Consider the following 18,950-nt stretch of genomic DNA (forward strand, 5'->3'; position numbering starts at 1 on the left):
AGGGCGTCGCGGAGATCGGGCACACAGGGAGCGCGCGAGAAAAAGAAGGGAAAGACGTCTTTCACTCCTGTTTCCGAGGATGCAATAAGGCTTGCATTCGTTAGAGCAAAAAAGCAGTTAGACTACTGTAGACCAGGATCGTACCTTTAATTCTAACAAGCAGTCTTGACAAAGTACGAGTGAATGAAAGTACAAGTGAGGGAAAGATTTATAATGTTGTTCTACTTATAGTAATAAGAGTGGTTGATTTGATTAACAAGCACTGACCACGAGACAACACTGACCATGTGACGGTGTGCAGTGATTGGACAGTACTTGACAATGTAAACAATTGCATTAGATAACATAAACTATTGGTAAAATTTGCTTTTGAAAAAATAAAACGAATGTTTTTTGTCGTGAAACTACGGGAGCAAAAGGTAACTAAAGAAACAAATATTTAACTTGTAATAGAAAATTACTGAACGCAATGAAGTGGTCACTCAACAGGGCCGTAGCAAAGGGTTTGGGCACTGGGGGCATGCCCCCCCCCCCCATATTTTCAAGTATTATAAGAAAATGACCAGTAGGGGCATGGCTGTGTCCCCTATTCTTTTTTTTTTTACATTTCTGTATCGTCATCCCCTCCCCCCCCCCCCCCCCCCCCCCCAATAATTCGAGGCTTGCTACGGTATCCACAAGTAGCGACGGTGCGGTGTTTGCCGACTTAGATTAGGATAGGTAATCAGATGGCCAACCCAGTAGAGCTAAGCACCTCCTACTAGCGCGTGGGCTGTTCTAAGTGAAAGTTTGTTTGATACCAATAGTCAATACATCCTATTGAAAAAAAAATTGTACAAACAAAAGACCCTTGTAAGTTTACCAACTTAATGGAAAGTTGGGACAGACAATTTCCGAAGTTTGGTGCGGACCAATCAAAGTCGTTTTTTTACTAATCCTTATAATTAAACGAACACTCCTATTCGAGCTAAATCAATAAAAAAAAAACTAATAATGTTACTATAGCCCTGAGAGGCTAATGTTACTAAGAATACTTTTAGCCTCTAAACTTTTAGCTAGAGTAAATATCTGGACTTGTATATTTGCTTACTACTGTAATAACATTCAGGGTGGCTTCTGATGACAGTGGGTTCCGTCGAGAATAATGTGAAAGATTTGCAAGGTGGTTTTTTTATGGTAAAATAGGAAGTATGTTGACAAGCACTGACAACCCATTACCCACTGTAACCCATTACCTCAGATAAAATTAACTATCGGCAAAATTAGCGAGGACAAAGGAAAGCTTTGAAAAAGAGTTTAAGGATACAAAACGAATGTCCTTTGCCATTAAACTAAAGGAGTATGTAGGAGAGATGAAAAGGTAACTCTAGAGAAACAAATATTTAACTTGTAATCGAAAGCTACTGAATGTAAGGTGATAGGAATGGTCATTCAAGTAGCGTGGGCGCGGTGTTTGCTCCTCGGGCTACTAGAGCGTGGGTAGCCTGCGTAGCAAGCGTTTCTGTGGAGTTTCGAGCGAGGATTGTGGTCGCGCAAAATATGGGGAGAGAGAGAAGGAAGTTTTTCTTCTTCCCCTTCCCCCTTTTCTTTTTTTGCGCTCGCCCAATTTTTCGCGCGGCCATATTCCCCGCGCACTCTCTTTTCCTGCTGAAACTCCACAGAAACGCTTGCTACGCAGGCTAGAGCGTGGGTTGTCCTACGTGAGACGTTAATGATTTTTAGAGTAAATCTTTCATATTAAAAGAAGATTGTACAAATAGAGGACTTTGTAAGTTTACCAACTTAATGGAAAGTTAATGCGGACCAATCACAATCATTATTTCACTAATAGCGAATATCATCCTATTCAAGCTAAATCAATAAAAAAACTAATAATGCAAAAAATAATACCACTTACCACGATCAGTAAAAACTGAATTTGTTCTAATTGGTTCGGCTGTCGAACATCTATGGTAACACATCTATCGAAACAAAAATGCATTAAAAACGGCGTCTGGAGTATCCGGTTATCGCATAAATACCCCGGAATACAAATAAAAGGTCAAGATTTGTTGTAGTTTTTTTCTCTCGTTATCTCGCTCCAAGGCGTGTACCTGATGATAACCTGAGGCTTCGCTGTTGGCGCTGTATGAAGACTCTTTTGGCGGTGTGTACTTCATATTCACTTCAGGGGGTCAGCTTTTTGAAGTAGGTATCTCTAGAAACAAAACAAAATCAATCCTTAGCTCGGCGAAAACCCCAGCTAGCCGGGATATCAAATGGTCGGTTCATAAACAGTAGCTGTTTAAAATACTGATCGGATTCGAGCTCCATGTTGTGTATTCCGGTGGCTCCGTACCGGGCAGTCCCTTAGATTATTTGTGATCAAAGCTACCGCCCACATTGTCGAGCTCCCTGTTGTGTAGTCCGGTGGCTCCAGGCAGACTGTACTGTCCCTTAGGTTATTTGTGAACAAAGCTACCGCCCTCATTGTCGAACTCCCTGTGGTGAACTTATCTAACCGTAAATTCCAATCTTCACTCGTCAGACATTCCAGAAATGATAAAATCAGCCGTACCAACGCACGCTAATGTAATCCGGAAAGAAGTTGTCACGTTTGTTACTCGGTCACGTTATCACATAACACCCACTTATTAGAGGGGCATAAGGTCGTAGCAAATAAACAGACGCTGAATTCTAGTATGATAAAAACAACACGTCGATAAAACCGCGAACCAAGCTAGCAACATAAGCTGAGAAATTGACCAATGTTGATGTCTCAAGTTGTGCAAGATTGTGTGGAATGATAAGTTAATTATAATAAGAAGATAAAAATCGGACAAAGTATGGTGTGTGAAGATTATGGCTATCACTTCGGCCCTATTGAGTTCTCAGACTCATTTTCCTACAGGCTTTCCTGTACCTTCCCTTCCCCCGCCCACTATTCGCCGATAAGCTCTTCCTATTCTAGCGTTATCTAACCGTTTCCGAAACATAGTGTGGCGTCATTCCAAGCGTTTAACCTTCACACGTACGTGACGAAACTAGCGTTACGTAAACAGAACAAAAAGACGCTTGAAACAAGAAGTTGGTTCATTGTTATACTAGCTCAGTAGTTTAGAGGTCCAAATTGAAGATCAAAGATCAAGCTTTTTAAGAAATTCACCTTTCTGGTTTAGCCGAATTCGTCAACATTACGACAGAAAAACCAGCGAACGGTAAGCTAAAAGTTTTGGTTTTGGTTTTGGCTCTTTGTTATTGATAAAATTATATAAAAGGAACAGCAAAGGTAGCCTACATATTCCACTAGATATTGAATATCCGTTTTATGACTTTTATTTATGTTTTTATTCCAATTTCAACACGAGGAACACGCCTCAGTTTTCGGTAAAAAATAAACGATATTTCTCCGTGTTTGATCATAGTTAGTATGGTTTAGTATAGTAAGTATAGTAAACTAGAGACTACTTATTGTGAAATTGGTTAAGTATAGTTGTATAGTAAACTAGAGACTACCTTTTGTGAAATCGGTTAAGTATAGTTGTATAGTAAACTAGAGACTACCTTTTGTGAAATTGGTTAAGTATAGTTGTATAGTAAACTAGAGACTACTTATTGTGAAATTGGTTAGGTATAGTTGTATAGTAAACTAGAGACTACTTATTGTGAAATTGGTTAGGTATAGTTGTATAGTAAACTAGAGACTACTTATTGTGAAATTGGTTAGGTATAGTTGTATAGTAAACTTGATACACTTGTGGATTCTGGGGTCAACATTCCGGCGTCGGCTTACTTCTATACATGCACTTAATAATTAGTTACCTTTATTGATGTACATATTGAACTCTAAAAAGCATAAAATATAAGATCTATAGTTATTTTTCTATTCTATTAGATTGCGATCGTGCTTTTTATAGGTTCATCATGACCTTTTATTAATCGTGAAGCAACTGATTTTTAAAACAGTAAAAATTGTTTAAAAAAACAGTCTAGCCACATATAAATCGGATTGTGCTTTTTCCTTAATTCAAATATTCTTTATTTTGTCCCAATGCTATCTTCGCTCGTCATGCTACTACAAAATTTAGATAAAAGGAAAAGTGTGACAATATGTACAACCAAGTTGTCTGTGTTTTGTCAGCTGTAGGGGGAACAACAAATGTCAAGCTAGAACCACGTTGTTTATTCGTTTGAAGAACAACCCACTCTATCACTAGCCAGCGTAGCAAGCGTTTCTGTGGAGTTTCAGCAGGAAAAGAGCGAGCAGCGAGGAATATGGCCGCGCGAAAAACTCCACAGAAACGCTTGCTACGCAGGCTACTCTATCACACACTCTTACGGTTGCTTTTATAGGCAGGGTGCATCTGAGTGTGTATGCCTGCAAGCATTACATCATAAACGAAGAAGTTGATTGGTTTTCCAGATATTCTTGGTAACGGGTACACGGGCTGGAAAGTAAATGTCTGAGGGATGGGATATACAGTTTTTGTGCTTTTGCTTGCTTGACTTTGCTGAAGCGACAAATCCAATTCAGCGTGAAGTATTGTTAGATCTATGTGACCTACCAAGAACCACTGGATCAGTTATAAGCCGTCTATCCGGCCATCATCCACCCCCCATTTTGAAACCTTGGATCCGCCCGTGGATAAGGTTACAAACATTTTCATACATAAAACTAAAATAAAAGTAATAAAAGTAAAAGAAAGCGCAAAACCTAACGGAACTGACAGTACTAAAAACTTGAGCCAAGATTCGAAAAGGAAAAAGTTGTAACCGAAAGACTCAAAGGTTAATTATGTTGTTAGCCAAGACAAGGCATCAACAAAAACGAAGTTGGTGTCAACAGAGCGGAGCTGTTTTCTTCGTGTGTTCCATAAATTACAAGCGAAGATTTGTTGTTGTAAACAAGCTTTGTTTAATTAATTGGTTACATACCTAAAGGTCTTTGAAAATCAAGCATGATTTTTTTCTTAATTAAACTTGTTTTCCTTATAAGAATCCTATTAAGATAGCAACCACAACACAAGGATAACTCAAGTGTGAAATAATGGCTTATGAAAAGAGTCATAAACCTCATGAATAAGCCTTAAGCTTGTTAATTTTTACCGTTTTTTTAATTTTAATAGGCACGCTATTGCACATTTTTCTAGTCTTTCATTTTTTTTTTCTAGCTACCCTACAAAACTCGTTTTGATTGAATTGCTATCGAGGTTCTCACTGACCAAACTTCCCTTGTCACCGAGTAAACAATATCCACTTTTCTTGACATCCTGTAATTGGGTGGTGTTTCGTCATTTTGTTGAGCGTTTTGTTTGGAAATTCCCTGCTAGCAAATACCGAGAAAAGAGTCTTCTGCTAGCAGGAAAGTTTGAAAAGGCTCACAGCTTGTTTTACCGGGGGGTGGAGGGGGGGGGGGGGGGGTCCGGTTGTTTATGGCGTAAAAGCTTGCGGAGTTCAGCAAATCGGAATATTGTACTATCAATGACATTTCAAAAACATTTCAGATGAGATATTTCCGACATTCTGAAACCTTTTCAGAAAAGGTCTCTTATGTCAGCCCTGTCTCGTAAACAATAGATGAGTAGAAATAAAGTCTAGTAATTTTCAGTGAAACATGACAGCCCCATTTATTACCTAAACACCGCGCCGTCTTTGTTGACATATCCTGACAGGCTCGCAATTAGCGAACAGATTGGATTTCAATGTCAAAACAGATAGAGGCATCTTGTCAAAATTGCGTGACATTTCTGTAATGCGATTGGTTACTTTTGGCCCAGGATTGCGTGACGTGACTTTGTATAAATACTGTGCCCCGGTTGATCAGCGGTCATTTAAGAATAAGTCTTTGTCCCAATAGCTTCTAACATCTTTCCCTTCACCCAGCCTCCCAAAACGTTGAACCTCCTTCGTGGTTCGAATTGTTTCGATTCAATGAGTCCGGGGCATAACTTCTCTAGCCTCGATACTCCCGATGAGAAACGTCTTTACTTCACAGAACACGGGGCATTATAACAATGGTAAGATGCGAAAATGTATTTAGTCGGCCTTCCATATGACTAGTGTTATTGAAGGAACTCATACTCGGTTATTAATTATATATACTTACTACTGTAAAACTCTATGAATCGATTTTCGGATCGTCGAGCAAATCATTGGACAATCCTTTTCATATCTTGTATTACTATGAAGCGAGGTTTTCCTTTAGTTTTGCATAAAACCGTTGGTTTATTTGCCCATAATTGAATCACAGGTAGCCCAGGCAAAGGTTGCTTGTTCGTAGCTCGGAATTCGGCTGTTCTGAGAGGGGACGAGTAAAGCGTTTTTTGTGTGAAATATTGTCAATAAAATTGCCTTAAAACTAAGAAGATGCCTTGTTGTTGTCAAATTCACGTGTAATACACGATTTGGGGGGGTTTCTTAACGGAATTTATGACTTCTCTCCCCTGAGAGTAAAGCGAGTAAAGCGTTTTGTGAAATGTTGTTAATAAAATTTAAGCATGTTCTAAGTTTTAAGGCAATTTTATTGACAACATTCTACAAAAAACTCTTTACTCGTCCCCTCTCAGATCAGCCGAGTTCCGAACTACGAACAAGCAACCATTGCCTGGGCTACCTGTGATTGAATCTTACATCATAAAAGCCAATAAAAGAAATCGGTGTTGTCTGCTGCGGTGCGTGTGTATTCATACGATGTTAGAACAATATTGAAACAAAGATAAGATAAGTTTAAAGGTTCTTTCAGTTTTGAAACATTTTTTGGAAGGGCTACTATCAATAGTAATAGAAAGTGTGTGTAAACAGAACGAACCTCTTGTTCAAACTTGCCCCATTGTTTTCATTAACAATTTTGGCGCCAAAGCATGTGTACAGCTTTCTCACAATAGCATTGATCTGCTTCGTCTTGTCCCAAATATCGAGACTAAATCGCAGGCCATTGGAGGCACATTTCATGAGATAGAAGAAAATTATTTTTGGAGAGGTTTATTCACCCTGAAAGGATGTGTGTTCGTTAGATTCGACCTTACTACAGTAGGAAAATCCCCTAATCATGACTCTCCTTTGAAAGCCTCAAGAGTACAAGCTCACTCACAGCAGCTCGATGTCTCAAGATTTTGGTTTTAAACGACATCACTCAGTTTTTTGGGAAGCCTTTTTTTTTCTACCCTCTTTTTATGCCAAGTTACCAAAATTTGGTAAAAAAATTATCAAACCAAAATCTATATATCAATTCAACATATTTTTCAGGGCCTCAGATTTGTGTCTTGCCAACCATTTTTTTGTGTGGCATACTCTTATTTCAACTGCCCCTTGAGATTCCTTGTTTTCTTCACTGTATTGTGATAAAAGTTCACTGCACTCTTGTAATATAATACATTAGAAGCCTAAACAGGACATAAAGGATTATGGAGTCTGTTCATAATTAATTGTGAAATATGATAAGTTGACCTAAGTTGGTACTTGAAAAGTATCCCTTGCATGCAAGTTCCATTTAAGCAAATTCTACTGCACTTCCATGCCTACTTTTTTAGCATGCTGATCATCAATGTGACCTAGTCTCTAATATGTCTACCCCATTCCTAGACCTGCCACTTTGCCATAATTGTGCATTTTTCTTTGCTGAAAATTGTTTTTATTACCGCACAACTAGTAAAGCCCTGTGCAAACGGCACCAGCACCTGCCACCGTTGCTGACAAATTTTCGACTGACTATGGGACAAAGAAAATGTCAAAATGGGAAGTGGACTTACTGACATTTCCTTTTTCTTGTGGTCAGTCGAGCAAGAATTTGCAAGCAATGCTAGTTGGTGTTGGCACAGTTTGCACGGGGATTAACACTATGAACACCAAAATATGCATGGAATGTTTTTCCAACCAATCACTTGCAAGATGTTTAAACAGTCAACTAGAGACATGTCTTTACAATTTGTAGTGTCTAAATTCTTGTGGCTGATTCTTATAAGACAATCAACATTCCAGACATATTTGAGGTGTTCGCCTTTTCACATGCAAAATATATGTCAAGTGTGTTTTGACAAGTTGGGAATGTGTCCTTTTTGGCATTTTTACAGCCTGCACATGCAGCCTTTAGTTATTGGTCATCATTGATCAAGTTATGTATTTTCTTTTAAAAGCTTGACAGTTTTTATATTGTTTTAAAACTGGGTGTAGAAATTTTACCATCTTACATATAATTGATTTCAAATCGGCTACTCAATGTGAAATAATTTGGTGTTAACTTCACTGTGAATCTATTTTGATAGTTCTTAAAAAAATACTTTAGAATAGTGGTATTGCTATAAAAATATCAATTCAAATACTGTTCCTTTTTTATTATTTTTTATTGTTATAGAGCACAGTGGGTAAACATAGCTTATTTCTAAACTTAATGTAAACTTAATATATATATATATATATATATATATATTGATTTACCTGTACATTTACCTTTACTATTTCTTTTTTGTATAAAAACTGCTACTCTTTCTTTCTGATCATTTTCCTTTTCTATAGCACTGTGTTTGACTACCCTAAAAGAAACGAATGGTCCCATTGCATCCCCCTAGAAAAAAAGGCTAATTTTCAGGCTTTTTAGGCTTCATATAGTTCTTACAATCCACACACAAAAACAGGAAAACACACAAAAAAAAAACCAGACACAATACAAGCCTCATATTAGATACTGTTCCTAAATAGTAAGGAAATCTTCAGAGTCTCTAATGCTACAGTCCTTGGTCTTGCTTAATCTCTTAAGTCCTACGTCATCTCTCTATTCCAGATCAGGGCGGGATTTAGTTACATTCTCTACTGACCTCGAGTCAAAATTTTCCAATGATTCTTGACCCTGTTTAGAAGTGTTGGGTACTACTCCCTACCTTACATATTTTGCCGATAGACAAATTGTGTAAGCAACAACAACAGTATTGAAAACCTTCAGGCAAATTTACTCATTTATTTCTAATGGATCAATTGTATTGTTTTTCAATGAAAGCCTTAAAATGACCAGTTGCAGATAGACTTTGATATCACTATCTTACTGCTAAAGGTCTAGTTTTGATGTCAAATCAAAATTCTCTTTAATTACATTTTGATCATTTCCAGACAATAAGACATTTTTATGTCTTTTCTAGTTTTCCAGTAATATCATTTAGATTTTCTGCGATAACACAAGAATGTAAAAAAAAAATACAGTGATAGCATCAGCTATCTAGATCAGTCTGGTATGTAGCCAAATCCGACAATAAACGTCCAGTGGAGATACTGCAAAGACAGCTGTGCCATGTGACCTCCACCTGGCCCTATTGTGTAATGTGACAGGTGAGCTCCACCTGGCCCTATTGTGTGATAATACAATACAGCACCAGTACTGATTACACTAGCTTTATAAATCGTATACAACTATTTCAAATAAGGTTGCACTGGGGAATCCATGTGTCGTGACCCGCAGTACTTCATGGGTATTAAAAAATAGTTCAAGCCGAATCTGATTGGTCAAAGTTGTTCAGCATGGCCCGCTTTCTGTGTCCTCACTAAGCAATAAGCGTAAATAAAAAAAACACAGGTTTAGAAAGCTTTAGCAATCTTGTTTATGTACCTCTAAATGTCCACAAGGCGTTCAGTGACCATAATTTAGCCATATATACGTTACCCATGAACCAAGCGGGCTATGATACATTGATTCACGGGTGCAACGTTATTTGAAATAGGTTTATATGAATCGGGTGTTAAATGAAAGTTTTTTGTGACACATTCCTAGTCACATTTCAAGGAAATTGTTCTAACTAAACTCAAGAAAACCCTAGATGCACGTGATGCGAGAGAGATAATTCCTTTAATGTAACATAGTTCTTCTACACTATTTTTGCACAGAAAACCACTGGCCCCAAGGGGAAATGCTTTCTAATTTCCGGCAGCAAAAGAGTAAATGGATTTTGCATTTGAGCGAGTTTTTTTTTTTTGTACCATAATTTTCCGGGCGCTGCGTGTGATTTGAATAGTTCAATAGGCAAAGAAGCGAGAGCACTACTTATTTGAAGGTCAGCAAGTTTGACAGGTTTTTTTTAATTAAGCCGCATCGATTTACATATACACAATTGGCTGCGTATTCGGCAATGTGTCGTTATCACTAATGTATGCGTAGTAGAGCCGGTGACCTTGTTTGCGCAGATGAAGTCATACCCTAAAAATAGAACCTTGAATGAGATAAAAGCGAGCCGTTGCGTGTTTGTGTGCGTAGAATATGCCGGCTCCTATTCCATACGCATCGCTAGAATCACAGCATCGCCCATCGCTTTCTAAATGTGAGTAGTTGATATTACAAATATCCTTAATGAAATGGATATTCGATAATTGTTTGACCAATTTCCAAACTAAGTTTTTTTTTACTAATTTATTAAAGATAGTATTTCAATTTTTGAAGCGTTTTTTTTTGCGCCAAAATCTGTAGATTTGAAAGATCTGTGTGCTCCCCAGTGCTGGACATTTTACAAAAGCGAAACTAATATTTACGATTAATTAGCATGACGGCAAAGCAGACGTTAGAATTACCCACGCACTAAAAGATAAATGTGGTAGCGCGAACTGAAATCTAACGTTTGCGCCGTCGTAAATTGAAAACGTCCCTAGTGTTATCTACGCTAAGACCATAAGATGCTATCATGCTATCAGGTCTTATAGTTACAAACAAGACACTGTTCCCGGCTTAGCTATAAAAAAATAGTTGGGTTTACAGCAATTGCTGGTCGAAGAGTATCTCCGAAACTTACCATGCAAATGTCAACATATATTGGCTGGTAGCTTATTTTAACGCGAGCAAAGTGTGCACAATAGAAGAATGTGTGGAGTGTTTATTAACGGCCGAACTAATTATTGTAATTTCCGCGTTGACTAGGGCTTCAAGGGCAGTTTTGATTTCTTTAGTAAAGCCAGTCCTAGTTTGACCATCTTATTTAGTTAAACTTTCTATTACGTGCCTTATCTCACGCACGCTCGTATAGAACATTGTAGAAAATCTTAGGTACTTGAACTTGACGCTAGAACATTCTGGAATCTGCCATATTTACTTTTTTTCCTGCCCGCTAGATTATTCTAAAACATTCTAGAGCAATTTTCGGTCATTATAAGTAAAAATGATGTAATGTTTCTATTGTTAGTAATTAGAACTGAGGCGTAATAAGGTATCTAAGCATAACGTTATGCAACCCATGCTGTCAGATCCTAGGTGACCGAAGGAATATGGGAGCTAAGTAAATTTTATTTTCCCATGAGCTTTATGACCCCCTCCTTAACAGTCTGTCAAGGAGGGTATAAACAGTCCTTCCCTAATGAAAAACCCTTCTGTGATCTTGTGGCTTAGGCTAAGTTCAAAGGTCGTATTATCCAAGAGCCGTATTCGATGCCAATGCAAATTAAGAAAATACAAGAAGTTGTGTACTAAATCTTAGTGTGTGAGTATTTTATGCAAAAAGGCCGGCTCATCAGCTCTAGAATTTCATAGATATTTTTACTACCACCATTGGTGATTCCAAGGTCTAAAAGCAGAATTGATTTGAAAATGGCATTAATAATATTATGAACAATACAGAGGTATAGAGTAAAGAAAGGAGGCAGTTTGATTGGCTGAAGGCATCAAATACAGTTTTCGAGAACAATACAATACTCTCGATAACTGTTAAATAACCGATTTTTTATGTAACAGTAAACGTAGTTTATTCCTGTATTTATGCGACTCATACTTTGTAGTAGTCTGTTAAGTATATATAATTAATCATACGTCATATATTTTTTTAAGGCTCTGTTTCACAAACACAATCGTCGTATGTTATGCAACAGTTCCCATATGGCGACCAACAGCAGTACAACGCCCAGTTGTACTCCAACAGCCAAGGCCTACCTCAGCAGACTAACCATCCCTCCTATCGGCACAACACAGAACAACCCGGCTATGCACAGCTCTATCATTCACAAAGATCCATCTTGGGACGGTCCGTAGGATATCCGCGAACATACTTCAGCACAGGATCAGATGCATCTGGGACATCCACCCCTGTTTACACCAATATACAACCAGCTGTACCGTTTGGATATCCTAGGAGTACTTCACAGCAGCCTCCCCAGCAAGTAGTTAATCCGTACATATACCAGTCATCTCCATCGCACACTTCAGTGAGATTCCAATCTCTGGCTGGGCCCGGTGCACAAAGCTATGTTCAACAGGGACAACAGAGTTTAAGTCATCAGGAAAACCACAATAATGCGAGAACCCAGTCATCACCTAATCAAGACATCGAACTCCAGAAGGAAGCCAATGCCAAACGCACGGCGGATAGCATAGCCCAGATGAGGCAGAATCTTCTACTAGAGATCATAGCACAGACAGAGAAAGAGAGTATGCGTCCCGCTAAACGAGCTCTGAATGCTCAAACGGGCGTCGGCTTCGACTGGGGAGAGAACTTTCCTAGAATAGGAGAAGTACAATCAATGTGCGACAGGCGACAGAACACTCCTCCGTTAAACAGTCCAGATATTGTTGCCGATTTGAATATCAGCGAGAGCTCTTCGCGGACTGCATCGCCTCACAGGATCAGCTCCCAAAAGACCAGCCTCCCTCTAACAAAAATCGCCGAGGTGATTGTTGCTGGGAAGTTGGATCCTATCCTTGCGAGGTTGATTGGCGAACATTCTGCATCTCCAAACACTCCCATGTCTCAGTCAGCTCTACAAGCCATCACTTTGTCACCAGTCACAAATACAAGCCTCAGCACAGTGAATGCGGCGCCTAGTGCCCCAGTGACTACGCAGGGGAATGTTATCGCTGCTAATCAAAACACAAGCATTTTCCCTGGACAAAACGTACATTTCGGGATTTCGTCGTCTGTTCATAAACTAGCAAGCGAAATAACCGCTGGCCACTTCAACCCTTATTTTCAGAGAATTCAAAACCAAATGAACGCAAATGTGACGCCTGTTCAAGCAACATCCGCCACACCTCAATACGACAGTGCCCAGCATCAAATTGTTAACCCTGTCGCAGAGTCTCCAATTGTACCCTCTCTACTTAATCAATCCGCTCCGCCAAACCAATCATCATCAAGCATGCCCACAGTCAGTCAGTCTGTAGCTGTTCGTCAACCAGGAATTAGTAGAGAGCCTGCATCAACACAGGTAGTCAGTGAAGTTGTAGCCCCACCCTTGCCAGTGATCAGCTGCTGCCTTAGCCTTGCAGTTCCTGATCGAGTTACTGCCTCCTCTGGGTCAACAAGTCTCCAGAAGTCTGCTGAACAACCTCAGATGCAGAGAGGGCCCTCCCTAGGTAATTACGTCACGATTGGGAAACGCATCGACTATGTGAATGATGAGGATGGAAAGAAAGATGGTGAGAAAGAAACGGTAAGTTTTATTAAGGAATTGTTTTCTGTTGTCTTTAAAAGAGTTACTCGGATGAGGAGGAGAAAGCCTCATATGTAAGAAATTTGATTAAAAAAGAAAATTGCTACCTTTTTGTGCTACAAAAAAGGTCTCCCATCAGGTTGTTGATGAGGTTTTTACTAATGTGCTTATTTTTCTCAGGAGACAAACGGAGACGATGACGTTGTGATAACCTTGGTAACAACTAAAGATGCGATGCGTGGTCCAGTTGAAGTAATTGACGTAGAGGACTTCATCCCTTCCACTGGAATAAAGATAAAGGAAGAGCCGGAAGACCACCCTACAGTCATTGCCAGTACACAGAATGGCACTACCCCAACAGCGGCGAATAATACCCCACCTGTTGAGAGTGGCAGTACCAGTACCCAATCTTTATCACAGGAGTCAAGCACAAGAATCAACTCAGTCTCTGGTAGCCCTCCTATGGAAAGTGGCTACATGCAGTCCAGTCCAAGCAACAACACTCTTTCTGGTATCCCAGATGCGGATAATGGCAGAACCCGATCAGCATCACAGAACTCCAGCTCCAATATCGACCTCCTCTCCCAGGTTGTGAGTAATTTGACTACCACGTTCTATCTTCACTCGCTCCAGCGTGCAGCATCCTTAACTGATTCTGAATCTTCTAACGACGAAGGTATGTCAACTCCAGTAGAGGACCAAGTTGAACAAGCTCAAATAACTCCGACCCCCTCTTACATTGTTAAAGATCTAAAGGTTATTGCAAGCGAAGCCCTTAGAAAAATGGCAAGGCCTGCAGATGACCAAGATATATTTGATCAACAAGGAATGTTTTTAGTTGCTAAGCCAGTCCCTAATGAGGCGATTCCGTCTCCCGTGCAAGAGGCTCCTTCAGCAGAGAAATCCGATTCTGAAAGCTGTGATTATACATCTTCGTCAGACGCCCATGTAGTCCATGTACCAGATAAAAGCGCCCAGCCGTCGAAAACTTCAAAGAAATCCGGAGCCGATTTGGTTAAAAGCCTTATCAAAACACGGGAAAAAATACGAAACGAAACAATTGACTTTAAGAGGGTATTTCTACAGAGACTTGAAAAGAAGTTTGAGAAATGCTTACGAAAAGTCAAGAGTTTTGAGGAGTACTCCTCAGATTATGTCGATCAATTGTTGTTGGAATCTACCTACTTACGAGCGAAGGACGCCTCGATGGAGTCACGTGATTCGCAGGTGCAAGATTCGGGAAGAGCTTCGGTCTGTGAGTCAGAGGAGTCTACGTTAGAGCAGCCTCATATTTCAGTATCCAAACGACAAAGTGTCTCCGACAGCAATGCAAACAGTGAGGCAGACTATGAGGTCGTTCCAAATAACCCTAAAGCTAAACAGGAAACTCATAATAATGAATGTCTAGTTTCACATAATTGCAATGCAGTTCCTTTAGATGATGAATCACAGAACGTTGAATACAGCAAGGAAGAATCAAGTCCTGTAGCGTCGGTGGAACCCCAGCACGAAGAAGATGAGGTTTTCATAGAGCCTGCAGATCTTTCAATGGAAGCGCCCAGTCCAGTTTTTCAATCGCCAATGTCCAGGCTTTTCTCGGAGGAGCCGGAACCGGGTTCGGAGTATGAAAAACAAGTACAGAAAGAAACTTACTACTCTATTAACTTAAGAAACGAGGCGGACGACTGTTTGAAGCCATTAAAGAGTTATACAGCAGTTGAGAGCAGGGGTCAGATCGTGCATCCGGATTCCAATGATGAAAAGGAAAAGGACCTCGCAGAACTTATGAAGTCAGGAGTAGCGACAGGAGAAAAAGAAAGTGATGGAAAGGAACAGAGCGGAATGCGTGCGAGCGGTAGCTGTGGAAATGTTGGAATAGGAGAGGGACGGTGTGGAATGGTGGAGAACCCTGTTAGAATTGAGAAAAGGATAGATAATAGAAATGTTTCAACCCGAAAAGGTCACAAGAGAACCGAGAATTACAATGACAGGAAGAGAGATGGAAAAGAGGGTATTGATGGAAAGCGAGAACGACTCTCTAGCTCTAGCTCGAATGATTTTCAACAGTCAAAAATGATAAAACATTCTCATCTCGAGAAGTCGCTTAGACAGGCGATGCGAGAGCTGGAACACTCATCAGAAAACTCTTCTGAGGAAGAGAAGAGAAAGGTTAGAAAGAAGAAGTTAGTGGAGTTTAAAAACAAGCATGGTTTGGATGTGAAAAAGATGGATGAATCGGAGAAAAGGGAAAAAGTGCAACAGGTGATGAGCATGTTCAATTCTACTGTGAGTCAGCATTCCCCCGATTCACGTGGTAACTCTCGTGGGGGCTCTCTGGATAATGTATCACAGCAAAGACGCCATTCGCCACAAACGTGTCCCGAAATAAACGAACCGCAGTCCCCAAAGTCACCGCAGGATCTACACAAGACATTAAGAGATGGTATGAACATTGTACCGGTAAATCAGGGCCGTTTAGACAAAAACATTAAGAAAGATCATAACAAGTTAAACAACAAAGAGTACCCAATCATTACTGCGAAGCAAGGAAAGTCTGTCAAAAAAAGAAGCAAAGGCAGGCTGCACGAGATCGCTAAACGACTGACGCTAATAAATTCCGGTCACTCGTCGAGTATTCGGCGAGGATCGAACGTGAAAGAGAAAGGACACAATAGGATGGACGTGCGGGTACGGCATGCATCATGCACGAGACCTGTTAATGATGAGTCATCTAAAGGAAATCGTATTCGTCAGCGTTCTCCAGTTAATGCAGATGGTTCTCGTCAGCGTTCTCCAGTTAATGCAGATGGTTCTCGTCAGCGTTCTCCAGTTAATGCAGATGGTTCTCGTCAGTGGTCTCCAGTTAATGCAGATGGTTCTCGTCATTGGTCTCCAGTTAATGCAGATGGTCCTCGTCAGCGGTCTCCAGTTAATGCAAATGGTTCTCGTCAGCGGTCTCCATTTGATGCAGATGGTCCTCGTCAACGTTCTCTAGTTAATTCAGATTGTCCTCGTCAACGTTCTCTAGTTAATTCAGATTGTCCTCGTCAGCGGTCTCCAGTTAATGCAGATGGTTCTCGTCAGTGGTCTCCAGTTAATGCAGATGGTTCTCGTCAGTGGTCTCCAGTTAATGATGCAGATGGTCCTCGTCAGTGGTTTCCAGTTAATGCAGATGGTTCTCGTCAGCGGTCCCCTGATACCGTCATGAAAAGATCGCAAGCGTCCAACGAGACAACAGATATTACAAGACATGTGAACAAAAGAACAACTGACACGGAAACTACTCGAAGGCGGTCTCCAGAAACGACCTTGAAAAGACCAAACCCGTCAAGCGGGGTGCCGTACGAGGGTGCAAAGAAGAGTAGAGAAAGCTTCAGCCAAGAGCGGCGATTTGAAGTTCATACGAAAAATGTGAAATTAGGCGAAAAAAGCGGTGTTCTCGTGACATCTCTGGGAACACTGGAGTGTGGAGAAAGACCTTGTAAAACTGGTCCAGCTGAGATTGCTCGACAAGGTCCCGGTGGGGATGGATATCCAAAACAGGACCCCAAAAAGAAAGCCGACACCTCGCCAAGCTCTAGAACAGACGAGAGAACTAAGAACTTCATGACATCTGCTGGAAACCAATTAGATGAGGGCAGACCTCGGATATCCGGTCATGCCGTGAATGCTCCAAGGGATTCTGGTCAAGGTGGAATTCTCAAGACGGGAAACGAAACGCAACTGAGCGACGGCCGTCCAGTCAAGGAGAAAGGTTCCGTTTGCAACAGACCGGCAAAGAGCCCATCCTCTGATGGACACAGCCCTCCGTCTTCTGATGGAGACAGCCCTTCAAGGAGCATCTGGTCCGTGTTCCAATGGTGATCTAGGAGGCGGTCCGACTACGCTGTTTCTGGGCGAAGACTAGCAGATCTGTATTCAGTATACAGATGCCATGTTACATGGCTTGTAAATAGTTTTATTTATACGTACTGTAGCATTGATTTTGTAGTGTTTTTTTTATAGTTGGTCCGTTTCCGTGGGATTTGTGGTCGAAGGTGAATCATCATTAAGGCTTATGATTAACCTCCTGGTCTAGTAAATCCCCACGGATTCGGCTCCTTTTCAAAATGTGTGTAGTGTAGAGTGATTTTATTCTGATATAACAGTATTTTACTTGGAATAATATCACCACCCAGCCGATTCTAAACTAAACTACATTTAACAATATATATTACTTAGAATAATATCACCACCCAACCTATAGAAACCCACGTGAAAAATTGAGATATTTACTTATGAATTTCACTTGAAAGAAAATATATATATATATTAGTGTTTTGTACAACATATTGTTTTCGGGATTTTTATTGAGTAATTATACTCGGTTTTTAATTTATTATTACAGCAAAGTGTATATCTTGGTCGTTTCGATTAACTATTTAATACATATTGATTATGATTGTATGATTTAGTATAGTTTTACTTCTGTACAGGAATGTTTTATTCATGCACAGGAATGAAGAAATTGAAATTTTTAAAAGTTTGTTATTCATAAGTATATCAAAAAAGTGGTGGAGGAACCGTGTAAGCAAAGTGTAATGGTTGAAGTACCATAACAAAAGAGAACAACGACAATGTATTAGTTCTAAATAAGCTAAAGTATATTCTGTCCGTTCTAGAAATTAGCTATAGCTATAAAGTGCTCATTATATAGTATTCATAACTCCAATCATCCTTAACCTCCCTCGCCGGGGATTTTAGGAGGTTGGTATACGGCCAGCCTAAAACTCCTGCAGGGGGGTGGGGGCTAAAGCATTCCCTGTTATTATGTAGTAGACTAGGCACAAACGGGGTTTATCATTTCCTGATTTCGTGGACGCCTACTTCTAACAAGTGGTTTTAAAGAAGGCTATAGTTTATATGGTTGTGTTGGTATTTGAATCTGCGAATTTTTTTCAACCGACTGCAATCTGGGGATAACATGCAATGGAAGTGAATATTATTGCAGATTGCCCTGGCTATTTATTCGACAACCGCCGTGGAAGTACCCGAGGATGTCGATGAAGAGTGGCGGTGTACCTTGAGTCTATTGATCTTTTTACCGTGGGTGATTGGGTCGAGTTGATAAGCGAACAGCATGCTAAATTTTAGGGGAAGTAAAGCTAGGAAACGGTAGGCTTGTTTATTTGATTCACGACATTGACATTCACAACGTTCGACGCCATGTTGAATTGCGTCTCAGCATGCTGTTCGCCTATCAACTCGACCCAATCCCCCGCGTAACGCAAGAAAGGATGAAAAGATGCCCCTATATGACATTCAAAAGTGTCCAAAAGAGTTGACTGCAGGAAATAAGTGCTAAATGAGCCATGTATGGCTGGCCACTTGTCTGTAATAAGTAGCAATGAAAAAGGTAACCGGATCTCATTCGGGGTTATTCGGAAATGTTTTCGAATATTGGGAGTTCTGTGGCGCGCCCGAAGGCTGAGGTGCGCTGGGGCGAGGGTGCTCATTTGTTTGCACCTTTCCGAACAAGCCCGAATGAAAGTCGGCTAGCAGACTGTAAAAAGAGAGGTGGGGCACCCGTTTATCCTACTTGAAGT

The 18,950-nt window shown here is 40.3% G+C and overlaps 1 protein-coding gene and 1 long non-coding RNA gene across 5 annotated transcripts; one reads left to right on the forward strand and one right to left on the reverse strand.

Annotated features, from left to right (window-relative positions):
- Positions 1 to 1,074: 1,074 nt before the first annotated feature.
- LOC116611638 lies at positions 1,075 to 2,547 on the reverse strand. Its single transcript, XR_004293593.2, has 3 exons — positions 2,339 to 2,547; positions 2,094 to 2,197; positions 1,075 to 1,961 (listed from the first exon to the last, which is right to left on the reverse strand). It is a non-coding gene; the product is annotated as an uncharacterized LOC116611638 (long non-coding RNA).
- Positions 2,548 to 3,045: 498 nt separating this feature from the next.
- On the forward strand, positions 3,046 to 18,266 carry LOC116611632. Of its 4 annotated transcripts, XM_048732276.1 has the most exons (4): positions 8,648 to 10,277; positions 11,768 to 13,365; positions 13,546 to 16,623; positions 16,678 to 18,266. In XM_048732276.1, exons 1-4 carry the CDS (start codon positions 10,217 to 10,219, stop codon positions 17,227 to 17,229), a joined length of 5,289 nt encoding a protein of 1,762 aa, XP_048588233.1. In that variant the 5' UTR covers positions 8,648 to 10,216; the 3' UTR covers positions 17,230 to 18,266. The 4 variants fall into 4 exon arrangements, with proteins under 4 accessions (XP_032227946.2, XP_032227945.2, XP_048588232.1 ...); XM_032372055.2 differs by lacking the exon at positions 8,648 to 10,277 and adding an exon at positions 3,046 to 3,197 and having other exon boundaries at positions 13,546 to 18,266; XM_032372054.2 differs by lacking the exon at positions 8,648 to 10,277 and adding an exon at positions 5,786 to 5,996 and having other exon boundaries at positions 13,546 to 18,266.
- The last annotated feature ends 684 nt before the right edge of the window (positions 18,267 to 18,950 follow it).

Source organism: Nematostella vectensis, chromosome 9, assembly GCF_932526225.1.
Source record: "Nematostella vectensis chromosome 9, jaNemVect1.1, whole genome shotgun sequence".
In the NCBI taxonomy this organism is placed as follows: Eukaryota; Metazoa; Cnidaria; class Anthozoa; order Actiniaria; family Edwardsiidae; genus Nematostella; species Nematostella vectensis.

What these genes read in the sequence shown, in the direction of transcription:
- LOC116611632 (XM_048732275.1), top strand. Translation starts at nt 10,217, where the DNA reads ATGCCGGCTCCTATTCCATACGCATCGCTAGAATCACAGCATCGCCCA. An exon ending in TCGCCCATCGCTTTCTAAAT is followed by an intron (nt 10,278 to 11,767) that starts GTGAGTAGTTGA and finishes TATTTTTTTAAG; the next exon opens with GCTCTGTTTCACAAACACAA. An exon ending in AAGATGGTGAGAAAGAAACG is followed by an intron (nt 13,366 to 13,545) that starts GTAAGTTTTATT and finishes TATTTTTCTCAG; the next exon opens with GAGACAAACGGAGACGATGA.